General features: G+C 41.4%; 1 protein-coding gene across 1 annotated transcript; it reads left to right on the forward strand.

Moving 5' to 3' along the window:
• The first annotated feature begins 9589 nt into the window (after window positions 1-9589).
• On the forward strand, window positions 9590-12571 carry LOC138882779 (uncharacterized). The gene is made up of 2 exons (XM_070163410.1): window positions 9590-10065; window positions 12562-12571. Exons 1-2 carry the CDS (start codon window positions 9590-9592, stop codon window positions 12569-12571), a joined length of 486 nt encoding a protein of 161 aa, XP_070019511.1.
• Window positions 12572-13036: the final 465 nt, after the last annotated feature.

Below are 13036 nucleotides of genomic sequence, written 5' to 3' on the forward strand. Positions count from 1 at the left end.
TCGCGTGACCTGATTATACTTCTAAAGGCGATTCGGATTATGAGTTCGCGCAACTTCGAGAAAACTTTTAATAAAAGAGGTTCTTCGGAGGATGTTAAATTAAACCCGAGATGTGAAGTTCACTATTTAATCATACAAGAGTGACGATGTTCTTAACTTTATTTTTAAGCACAATTTCGAACATAAGTTTTTTTTATATATAATAAAAATATGCAAAAAATAATATTATCAATCTTATCGTGTACACGTATGTGTGACACGATTCTTCACGTTTATAAAAAAAAAATATATAACACGAATATACGTACGCGTGATTCGTTTAAGGGTCTATAATTATGAACAATCTAAGGCGGTGACAAAATCATATAACAACAAAAAATGTATTTAGTAAATCAAGATAATTAAAGCCAAGTATAAAAAATGGTTAAGGAACCGTGCTAGAACCACGGAATTCGGGAATGCCTAACACCTTCTCCCGAATTAACAGAATTCCTTACTCGGATTTCTGGTTCGCAGAATGACAAACAGAGTCATATTCTCCTCGATTCGGGATTAAAACTGGTGACTTGGGACGCCATAAAATTCCCAGGTGGCGACTCTGAAATAAACAAACAAATCCCGTTTCGACTGTCCTTTAATTGGAGAAAACTCCTTTGCACCCTCGCGGGGGCGGAAAAAGGAGGTGTGACAGCTCTGGCGACTTTGCTGGGGATCAACTTTAACCCAGAACCACTGGTTCAGGGTTTAAGAATTCGAGCTTAAAATAACTATTATAGCTGGCTTTATTTATTATCTGATTTTTACATGTTTATACTTAATGTGCTAAATGATGCTTTTACCGCTTTAATATTATTTGAATTGTGTATATAAAACTGCTACGAAAACCCTCCTTCTTTCTGAGTCTTCTGAATTTATGGTGCACACGTGCGCGTGACCCACCTTTCTGTTAAAAGTCATACCAAATAAGACGATGTTGGGACAAATAACTAGGCCGGGTAGACTTTCGTGCTCCCGGTACGTTGCCCCCACTTCGGCTCAAACTGTCCGTTTGGGTAAGCCAGGTCTAGAACAATCTGCCACAGGTTTTTCACTTAGAACAACTCAGCCATGTACCGGATCCCTAGTAGGAACGTCTATTTGCATCATGTACATTTGGCCTTGGAGACTCAACACAGGGGTTGAGTCTGTCTAGGACAAGTGAACCCGAAATGAAAAGACCATCCTGATGCATCCTACTTGCTACTTGTGCATTCATTTGCCTCAGATTTGCTTGTTGACTTGCTTAATTGAAAAAAAAATCATTGTGAGAGCCGAGGAATGAAATGGGTTGTTTTAGAAAATTCCCAAAATTAGTTTTAAGTTTTGAAAAAAAGAGAATTGTTAAATAAATAAAAAAAAATATATAAAAAAATGATTTTTTTATTTATGAGTGTCTGTTTTCAAAATGAGTCTTGATTTTGTTAAAATTAATCGCAGATACAAAATGAGCACCACCCAAAACCCACCATCCGCAAATGCAGATGAGTTTCTATTTCGGCTTCAGATGTGGTGGCATGAGTTAGGAGAAGATGGTCAAAAATGGGTCATTAAGCATTTGGGAACTCTCACAGGTATTATGAAAATTAAACCATGTGATGACTTGATTGCGGCATTAGTAACTTTTTGAGACCCTGTTCACAATATCTTTCGCTTCTCTGATTTCGAGCTTACTCCTACATTAGAAGAGATAGCTGGATATGCCGGTTTTGACGGAGATTTAAGAAACCAAAGTCTTATATTCCCAAAAGCTCCCTCAGTGCATCGATTCTTTGGGCTCCTTAACATTAGTAATCAAATCAGAAAAAGCAACGTTATCAATGGGTGTTGTTCTTTCAACTTCCTATATTCAAGGTTCGGAAAGCCAGATGGATTTGAAATTCATGAGAAGGGCCTTACTAACAAGCAAAACAAAGACACCTGGCAGATTCACCGTCGCTTCGCTTTCATGGTGGCTTTTCTAGGAATCATGGTCTTCCTAAACAAAGAACGAACAATTGATATTCGCACAGCGAAAGTCGTACAGGTCCTCACTACCAAGGAAAATCACACCCTTGCCCCGATCATTCTCTCCGACATTTATCGGGCGTTGACTTTATGTAAATCAGGGGCAAAGGTCTTCGAAGGGTGCAAAATTTTGTTGCAAATGTGGATGATTGAACATCTCCAACATCACCCCAAGTTCATACAGTATGGTCCAAGCCATGATAATTTCATCGAGAGTTATGAAGAAAGAATAAAAGATTATAAGTCACCAGAAGGGGTCGAAGCCTGGGTATCTCATCTAAGATCTTTAACGGCAAGTCAAATTGAGTGGACTTTGGGATGACTCCCGGTAAGGGAAGTGATACACATGTCAACCTCGAATAGTTATTTGTTACTATTGGGATTGAGAAACATCCAACCATATGCGCCACAGAGAGTCCTAAGACAACTAGGGAGATACCAAGTGGTTCCTGATGATGAAGATTTGAGTATGCAAGTAATCGAGTTACACCCTGAAGCCACTCTTCCCGAGGCTTTAATTCAGCAGATGTGGAATGGAATGTCGATACTTGAAAGATGATACTCAAGTTCCAGACACTACAAAGGGCGAGATAAATCCAGGATATGCAAGGTGGTTTGAGAAACGGTCCCGCGTGGATGATGCACCAGAACCCGATATAAGAAGGCCAACAAAAAGACCCCATGTTCAAACCTTTAACGATAAAATCCAAGAGCGGCTGATTTGGGGAGAAAAGGAAAAGGGGTACAAAGCGACTATCCATGCCTTAAAGGAAAATCTGAGGAGCCTCAGTTTGGAGAAAGATTTGCAAGCACAAGAAGCAAAAGGCGAGAAGAAGAGTCTAACTTGTGAGAATAAATATCTTCATGCTCAATTTCAAAAAATGAAGAAAGCTTCTGAAACACCAATGAGGAGTTGGAAGGATCAAAAAATCATCGCCAATCTTTTGGAAAAAATGCAAGATTGTGATTCCATTTTGGCCAAAACTGAAAAGGCGTTGAGCAAAGCGAAAGAAAGAATCCAACAATTAAACGAAGAGGCCAGATCTAATAAGGAACGCCAAGAAAGGCAATCCGAAGAAGACAGGGCACAATTCAAGAAGGAGAAAGACCATTGGATACATTCAGAAGCCCGACTTCATGCACAACTGGAAGAAGCAAGAAGATACAATAGAGAACATCAGCACGCAGACATCGACAGAGAAAGAGCACAGGCAAGACTCGATCAGGCCAGACTCCGAGCTCAATTAGAGTCAGCTTTAGATCGTGAAGACCGTATCAGAGATATAGCCAACACTCGCCAACAACAACTGCAAAACCAAGACCAACGTCTCCAAGATTTCAAGGCACAAATCCACGATTTAGCGGTTTACACCTCTCAAAGTTATGTAAACTGCCAAGGGATGGATTATGAAAGGTTTATAGAGCACGCACCTATTTTTGCCCGACATCTGGCAATGGAGTTAGAAAGAATGTATCGTACGCTGGGAGGTCATCCGGGTCAAGCCCCACCATGAGCAGATGATCCAATGATTAAAAACAAAAGTGGGGAGTGGAGCATGTTCACAACTATTGAGAGTTATGTCTTTTGTTTGATTTGGGCTTGTGTCGAGTTTTAAACCATTTTTATAATGTTTTTCAATTTTAATGTCTGTTCCATCTTTGTAAAATAAATAAAAGTGTTTGCTTTACGTCCGAACTACGCAAGGTCTGATTCATGCGGGGGCATGATACGTAGGCAATCTCTATAAGATTCGACCACAATCATAAAAGAATAAAATAAAGAATGAGTGACAATAAAAAGAAAGGCCAAGAAAAGCTAGGATGACACAAGCAGCCGAGCAAATGCATGATAGAAAAGGGTTATTTGTCTAGGAACATTGCATCTCAACGTGTAATTATATATGTGTTAAAATCTCAAAACTAACAAGTTTGCTCATTTCCAGAATTCAAGCAGTTAGTTTCTCTAAGAGTATACTGGCATATTATCATTATCACACGAGATCAAAAGGACCAATACCCGAAAGTATGTCTATCCCAGATGTCAACACAGGTATTGAGATAGAGGAGATGGACGTCGGTAAAATGATAGAAGAAATGCTTAAACTCAAGCAGCAAATGGCTGAGATGTACCGGGCCTGGTCTACAAGGAAATCACCCCCATCTTACCCAGCTAACCCTGCTCCATCACTAGCCCAAACTCAGGATAATCTTACCACTGAACTATCCCCAAATTTCCCCATCTACCAACATTACCGAGGCACCACCTCTCAGACACCGCAGTCTCCACCTCCTAAACCAGTTCCATACCTTCCTCTACCAATAACTCCTGTTTTCGTAGCACCTCCCCCGGCTACATTCCATAAATCTCCTAGTGAGCCTATATTCCAGACCCAGGACAACCAGTATTACCCCCCGGAGCCCACCTTTAAAGCCTCTGAAATCCATTCATCTACTCCTCGTTTTGACCTCCCAACCGAAATTGACAAGCCAGTCAAAAATGCTGAACAAGAAGAGATGTTCAGGAAGGTCAAAAGCCTAGAACAATCGTTCCGAGACATGCGAGGGTTAGGAGGGCAGATCAGTGTAGCCTACAAGGATTTATGCTTGTTCCCAAATGTGCAATTGCCAGTTGGTTTCAAGATGCCCAAATTTGACCTATACAATGGGCACGGCGATCCAGTAGCCCACTTAAGGGGTTTCTGCAGCAAGATGCGAGGAGCCGGGGGAAGAGACGAATTATTGATGGCTTACTTCAGTCAAAGTTTGAGCGGATCAGCTTTGGAGTGGTATACACGCCAGGACCATGGGAGATGGTACACCTGGGATGACCTGGCACAGGCATTTGCTTACCACTTCCAATACAATCTGGAAATCATCCCAGATCGACTATCTTTGACAAAATTTGAGAAAAAGCACAATGAAAGTTTTAGAGAATATGGTTTCCGGTGGAGGGAACAGGCAGCAAGGGTGGATCCACCTATAAAGGAAAGTGAAATGGTAGACTACTTCATACAAGCCCTGGAGCCAACTTACTATGCCCATTTGGTTTCAACTGTAGGAAAATCATTCAACGAAGTAGTGAAGATGGGAGGTATGGTGGAGGAAGGCCTCAAAACAAACAAAATCATGAGTTATTCGGCTATTAAGGCGACTACTCAAGCTATTCAGGGCGGAGTAGGAGGGATTGGAAAAAAGAAAAGGGAGGAAGCGGCGGTGGTTGATTCAGGAACTTGGTTGGGATCTAGAGGTTCACCTCATTACTACAATCAACATCGATCCCACCAATCAACTTACCACCACAATTCACCCTGACACTATTATCACCCGTCGGAACCTCATTTTTCCGTCAATCATGCACAAGCATACAATCAGTCACCGGCCCATGCTCATTGGCGTGCCCCTGTCATACCAAGTACTTACCCACGAACTTACCCCGGACCAGGTTTCAGGCCTAATCAGGTATTCAGGGGTGAAAGGGGACAGAAAAAGAAAACCTTCACTCCATTGGGTGAATCCTACACTAGTCTGTTCCACAGGTTGAGACAGCTAGACATGCTAAGGCCGATACAATCCAAGCTGCCCAATCCTCCTCCAAAGAATCTGGACTACACCATAAGCTGTGAGTATTGTTCTGGTACACCAGGCCATGATACAGAAAAGTGCTGGCATTTGAAGAATGCAATACAAGAGCTGATTAATACTAACAAAATTGAAGTTCAAACCCCCGAAGCTCCCAATATCAACAGAAATCCAATGCCAGCCCATCAGGAGGCCAATATGATAGAAATAGTACGGGCTGACGGGGAAACAAAGAAGCCATCGCAAACCGTCATGATGATTAGGTCTCATGAAGCCAAGCCAGATGAGCAGTTAACAGAGGAGAAGTCGGTACCTAAGCAGAACAAAAAGGGTGATGAACCATCTGTGGTATTTGAGAAGGAATCTTCGAGCAAAGTTGCCACGAAGCAAGAAGGATCAAAAGTGATTGTACCAGGGGTCGCCAGCAAACCCATTGTAGTCATGGAAGGAGCCCATATAGAGCGGGTTATTATCAAGCCGGTAACCCAGTTACCAGTGATCAACAACAAGGCCATTCCATGGAACTATGAACGGGTGACGGTAATGTACAAAGGAAAAGAAGTCAAGGAAGAAGTCTGTGAGGTGCAAGGCTTGACTCGTTCGGGAAGATGTTTCACTCCCGAGGAGTTAAGAAAAACTAAAAATCCAACACCAATGAAGAAAGCTGTGACGGAGGAAGAAGCGGAAGAATTCTTGAGAAAGATAAAGCTCCATGACTATTCTATCGTGGAACAATTGAAAAAGACACCCGCTCAAATTTCATTATTATCATTGCTGATCCATTCTGACGAGCACCGTCAAGCTTTAATGAAAATCCTAAATGAGGCACACATTCCTGACAAGATCTCCGTGAATCACTTGGGAAAAATAGCCAACAGAATCTTTGAAGCAAACAGAATCACATTTTCTGACGATGAATTGCCTGTGGAAGGTACTGAGAACAACAGAGCTCTTTACCTCACATTGAAATGTGAAAACTCCATAATAACCCGGGTATTGGTTGACAACGGGTCAAGCACAAACATCTGCCCTCTCTCCACTCTAAGCAAGTTGAAAATCAAAGAGGAGAGGATCCAGAAGAATAGTATTTGCGTACGAGGGTTTGACGGTGGAAGCAGAGATTCATTTGGCGACATAGTGCTGGAACTAACCATAGGGCCAGTTGAATTCACAATGGAGTTTCAGGTGTTGGATATAATTGTTTCCTATAATTTGTTGTTGGGTCGACCATGGATCCATGCTGCTAAAGCAGTCCCGTCAACACTACACCAGGTGGTCAAGTTTGAATGGGATAAACAGGAAATAGTTGTGCATGGGGAAGACAGTTTAAATGCTCACAGCGGTGCCATTGTACCGGTCGAGGGAATAGAAAATGACCAGGGACCATGGGCTTACCAAGTTTCCGACACAATGTCGGTAGAGAAAATTCCAGAGGGGAAGTACCTTCTGAATCCAAAGATAACCTCTGCATCAGTCATGGTAGCCTATGAAATGTTAAAGAATGGTTTTGTACCCGGCAAAGGTTTGGGATCATCTTTGCAAGGCATTATACAACCAGTATCTCTCCCCGAGAACTGGGGAACTTTTGGTTTGGGATTCATGCCCACTGTCGCAGATGTGAGAAAAGCCAAGAAGCCAAAACAGAAGGCATGAGTCCTTCCAAAGCCAGTCCCACATCTATCAAAATCTTTTGTCAAGTCCGGTACCAGAAATCACCCGATAACAGCAATTCCTAAATCCATGATTAATCCTGAGGAGGAATTAATTGAAAGATTCGAAAAGCTGTTTGACGATGTGAACATGGTGGAAAGCAGTGAAGCTTTTAGCGACGTAGAAGTTCAATTTGTCTGGCCAGAGACAAGGCTTAATAATTGGAAAGCCATTCCTCTCCCCATTCGAAAGGAGTCTTGGTAGTTTATTTTGATTTTCCTTCAGTTTGTTTGGGATACCTCAGGGTTGTAATCCCGATGTTTATCTTACAGGTGGTTTGAAGTGTGCAAACCTTGTTATCTTTCATCATCCAATAAAATACAGTTTCCTTTTCATTATCATTCCTGATAGTTTTCTTTTCTTTTTCTTCTTTTTCTGTACAGTTCTTTTTACGCTGGCTCTAGTGATATGGCATGCATGAGGAATCCTCAGCCCATTCTTAAAAATCAATCTGGTTCCGAAATAATAATTCAAGAAGTATATTGTGATTATGAATCAGAATATGTTGAGGATGAGGCTTTCAAGGAGATTAGTAAAGAGCTAATTCATTTTGAAGAAAAAACCAAACCTAATCTGAGTGATACTGAAGACATCAATCTAGGAGACACAAATAATATCCGAGAAACTAAAATAAGTGTCCATCTCGAACCAAAGATCTGAGAAGAGTTAATTAAAGCACTCATAGAATTTAAAGATGTTTTTGCATGGTCATATGACGACATACCAGGTTTGAGCACTGATTTAGTGGTTCACAAATTGCCCACTGATCCAATGGTGCCTCCTGTCAAGCAAAAGTTGAGAAAGTTCAAGCCTGATATTAGTGTGAGAATTAAAGAAGAAATCACCAAACAGTTGGAAGCAAAGGTCATTCGAGTCACTCGATATCCTGTTTGGTTGGCTAATATCGTTCCTGTGCCAAAGAAAGACGGCAAAATTAGAGTATGCGTCGACTACCGCAATCTCAACAAAGCAAGTCCGAAGGATAACTTCCCATTGCCCAATATCCATATCTTGATCGATAACTGTGCCAAGCATGAGATAAGATCTTTTGTGGATTGTTATGCCGGATATCATCAAATTCTAATGGATGAAGAAGATGCAGAGAAGACGACATTCATCACACCATGGGGAACTTATTGCTACCGGGTAATGCCCTTTGGTTTAAAGAACGCCGGGGCAACTTACATGAGAGCAATGACCATGGTGTTTCATGATATGATACATAAGGAGATTGAGGTATACGTGGACGATGTGATCATAAAATCGAAGCATCAAGCCGACCACGTTGGGGATTTGAGGAAATTCTTCTTGAGACTTCGCAGGTACAACCTCAAGCTTAACCCTGCCAAGTGCGTATTTGGTGTTCCATCTGGAAAGCTGTTGGGATTCATAGTCAGTCGGCGAGGCATCGAGCTAGACCCATCAAAGATCAAAGCCATCCAAGAATTGCCACCTCCAAGGAACAAAACTGAAGTAATGAGTTTGTTAGGGAGGTTGAATTACATTAGCAGGTTTATTGCTCTGCTCACGGCAACCTGTGAGCCTATTTTCAAATTGTTGAAGAAAGATGCTGCGGTCAAGTGGACTGATGAGTGTCAAGAAGCATTTGATAAGATAAAAGGATACTTATCAAATCCACCCGTGCTGGTTCGGCCAGAGCCAGGAAGACCTTTGATTCTTTACTTGACGGTCTTGGAAAATTCCTTTGGTTGTGTATTGGGGCAGCATGACCTCACCGGCAGAAAAAGAACAGGCCATCTACTACCTTAGCAAGAAATTCACAGCTTATGAGGTTAAGTACACTCATCCGGAAAGGACATGTTGCGCCCTAACTTGGGTAGCTCAGAAATTGAAACACTATTTGTCATCCTACACTACTTACCTCATTTCGTGTCTAGATCCGTTGAAATATATTTTTCAAAAGCCTATGCCAACGGGGAGACTTGCAAAATGGCAGATATTGCTCACAAAATTTGACATCATCTATGTGACTCGGACTGCAATGAAAATCCAAGCATTGGCCGATCATTTAGCCAAAAACCCGGTCGACGAGGAGTACGAGCCATTGAAAACCTATTTTCCCGATGAAGAAATAACGCATATCGGTGAGATGGAGCAAATTGAAAAACCTGGCTGGAAACTTTTCTTTGATGGGGCCGCTAACATGAAAGGAGTCGGGATATGAGCTGTAATTATTTCTGAAACAGGGCATCACTATCCTGTTACGGCTCAACTTCGATTTTATTGCACCAATAATATGGCTGAGTATGAAGCTTGTATTCTGGGGTTAAGACTAGCCGCAGACATGGGCATCCAGGAAATCTTGGTCTTGGGAGATTCGGATCTTTTGGTACATCAAATTCAAGGAGAATGGGAAACACGAGATCTGAAGCTCATACCCTACCGACAATGCCTATATGATCTTTGTCAACGGTTTCGATCAGTGGAGTTCAGGCATATTCCAAGAATCCATAACGAGGTTGCCGATGCATTGGCTACCCTGGCATCAATGTTGCACCATCCAGACAAAGATTATGTGGATTCACTGCATATTCAAGTCCACGATCAGCACGCTTACTGCAACATGGTTGAAGAGGAATTTGACGGTGAACCATGGTTCCACGACATCAAGAAGTATATCAGAATAGGGATATATCCAACACAAGCCACATGGGATCAAAAGAGAACCATTAGGCGATTGGCAAATGGATTCTTCTTAAGTGGAGGAGTTTTGTATAAAAGAACACCAGACCATGGATTATTAAGATGCATAGATGCTAGACAAGCTATGGCTGTCATGTCTGAAGTACATTCGGGAGTTTGCGGACCTCACATGAGCGGATATGTGTTGGCAAAGAAAATTCTCCGAGCTGGTTACTATTGGCTTACCATGGAGCGAGATTGTATCAGTTTTGTGCGCAAATGTCACCAATGCAAGATACACGGGGATTTGATTCACTCTCCACCATCCGAGTTGCACACAATGTCGGCACCATGGCCCTTCGTCTCTTGGGGCATGGATGTCATTGGACCGATTGAGCCAGTAGCATCCAATGGGCACAAGTTCATTCTGGTAGCCATTGATTATTTCACCAAGTGGGTTGAGGCCAAAACATTCAAATCAGTGACCAAGAAAGCTGTGGTCGATTTTGTTCACTCAAACATCATATGTCGATTCGGAATCCTAAAGGTGATCATTACAGATAACGGTGCTAATCTTAATAGTAACTTAATGAGGGAAGTATGTCAACAGTTTAAGATTATACATCGCAATTCTACCCCATATCAGCCCAAGGCGAATGGAGCAGTCGAGGCAGCCAACAAAACATAAAGAAGATACTTCAGAAAATGGTAGAAGGTTCAAGACAATGGCACGAAAAATTACCATTTGCATTGTTGGGATATCGCACTATTGTTCGCACTTCAGTAGGAGCAACTCCTTATTTGTTGGTATATGGCACTGAGGCGGTAATTCCTGCAGAGGTTGAAATTCCTTCCCTTCGGATCGTCGCCGAGGCTAAGATTGATGATGATGAATGGGTCAAAACCCATTTGGAACAGTTAAACTTGATTGATGAAAAACGATTGGCAGCAGTATGTCATGGCCAATTATATCAAAAAAGAATAGCAAGGGCATACAACAAAAAGGTGCATCCCCGAATGTTTGAAGTGGGTCAACATGTGCTGAAACGTATTCTTCCACATCAGGTTGAAGCAAAGGGCAAATTTGCCCCGAATTGGCAAGGACCATTCATTGTGACCAGAGTATTGTCCAATGGTGCATTATGTTTAATAGATATTGAAGGAAAATGCATAGACATGGCTATCAATTCTGATGCGGTAAAGAGATATTATGCATGATTTTTCTCTGGTATAATTATTGAATGTTTGTATTTGGCATTATTTCGAAGATTGGAATGATAAAGGCAATTTATTCTGCTATCCAAACACTGTACCCTTTGTTTCCCCTTTTGATCCACATTCGTTTCTTTCTTACCCTCTCTTGGAATCAATGAAAATCAAATAAAAAAAAGAAAAAAGAAAAAAAAAGAAAAGAAAAATAGAAAATCACTATTATTGGAGTGAACTACGTTTGACCTGATTCCTCAAAGAGGATACGTAGGCGCCTCACGGCTCGGTCATAGGGTGCATAATTTACATAATGTGCATAGAAGGAAACATCAAGAGACCCCAATCAAGAAACTGGGGCAGGAATTATATTGGCAATAAGAAAAATGATTCCAAGAGTTGTAATTTTTAAAACCCTTATCAAAATTGTTTAACTTTTGATACCCTTTCATTCCAACCACATACCAAAAAAGACCTTTCGATCAATCTTAGAAAAATGCCGAGTCGAGCAAATGAAGATGATTCATAACACTCTGGTCCAAACAAGAAGAAGTAATGAAAATGAGAGAGTCTTATAGGTGAAAACCGTCACGGGCACCATGAGACAACGGAAGCTGAGAGAAAGAAAATGAGAGAGTCTTATTGGTGAAAACCTTCACAGGCACCATAAGGCGAAAAGGAATTAAGAAATGAACAAATGAGGAAGGTTTGTCGGTGAAAACTCTTTAAGATACTGCAAGTCGAACAAGGTTTGTAAATTGGTAAAAGTAAAATTGGGTTGTGGAAATTTTGGGAAAGCAAAATGAAACAATTGAAAAAGAGATTGATTAAAAAGACTGGGTTGATTAATCCAAAATGCATACCCTGATCATTGGTGCCAGTAACTCCAATCAGATAAGTTCCTTATTCATTCTCCAACAGTTATCCAAATTTGGATTTTTCTTTTCATTCTATATTGTCGAAATCGTCATGTTTCGTCACTAATAATCTTACTCTTCCAAAGCTTTTGAGGTAAGTTTTGTTCCGAACAAATAAAAAGGAATGTCAAGGTATACTACCAAGATTCAAGATTGCATAATGCAAAATAAGGCCATGAAAGGCGGGAAGTAATATGATGAAAATAAGATATGGGTGTGAGAAAGTTGAATCAGAAAAGTGGTTCAGTAATGTCAGGAGAGACATATGATTACAATTGAAAGGGTTTGAAGTGAAAACAACAGTTGGGGATCCTACGGTTAAGGATCAATTACAAGGACAAAACGGTCTTTTCAACCACTCCAAGGCAGTAAAACAAGACAAAGAGAAACCCCACCCTCAGCAAGAATGACACAACTAACCACCCTGCTTTAAACTAACAAAATTTTCTTTGATTTAAAACAGGGGCAGTTAGAAGTCAATGGAAATACTAGAAGTCAGGCGTCCACCTGGAGAACAAGGAAGAGCAGTTGAAGTATTAGAAGTCAGGCGTCCACCTGGAGAACAAGGAAAAGCAATGGAAGTATTAGAAGTCAGGCGTCCCCCTGTAGAACAAGGAAAAGCAATGGAAGTATTAGTAGTCAGGCGTCCACCTGGAGAACAAGGAAGAGCAATGGAAGTGGTAGAAGTCAGGCGTCCACCTGGAGAACAAGGAAGAACAGTTGAAGTATTAGAAGTCAGGCATCCACCTGGAGAACAAGGAAGAGCAGTTAAAGTATCAGCAATCAGGCGTCCACCTGGAGAACAAGGAAGAGCAGTTGAAGTATCAGAAGTCAGGCGTCCACCTGGAGAACAAGGAATAGCAGTTGAAGTATTAGAAGTTAGGCGTCCACCTGGAGAACAAGGAAGAGCAGTTGAAGTATCAGAAGTCAGGCGTTCA

The sequence above is a fragment of the Nicotiana sylvestris genome, chromosome 12 (genome assembly GCF_000393655.2).
Source record: "Nicotiana sylvestris chromosome 12, ASM39365v2, whole genome shotgun sequence".
NCBI lineage: Eukaryota > Viridiplantae > Streptophyta > Magnoliopsida > Solanales > Solanaceae > Nicotiana > Nicotiana sylvestris.

What these genes read in the sequence shown, in the direction of transcription:
- LOC138882779 (XM_070163410.1), top strand. Translation starts at nt 9,590, where the DNA reads ATGGCTGAGTATGAAGCTTGTATTCTGGGGTTAAGACTAGCCGCAGAC.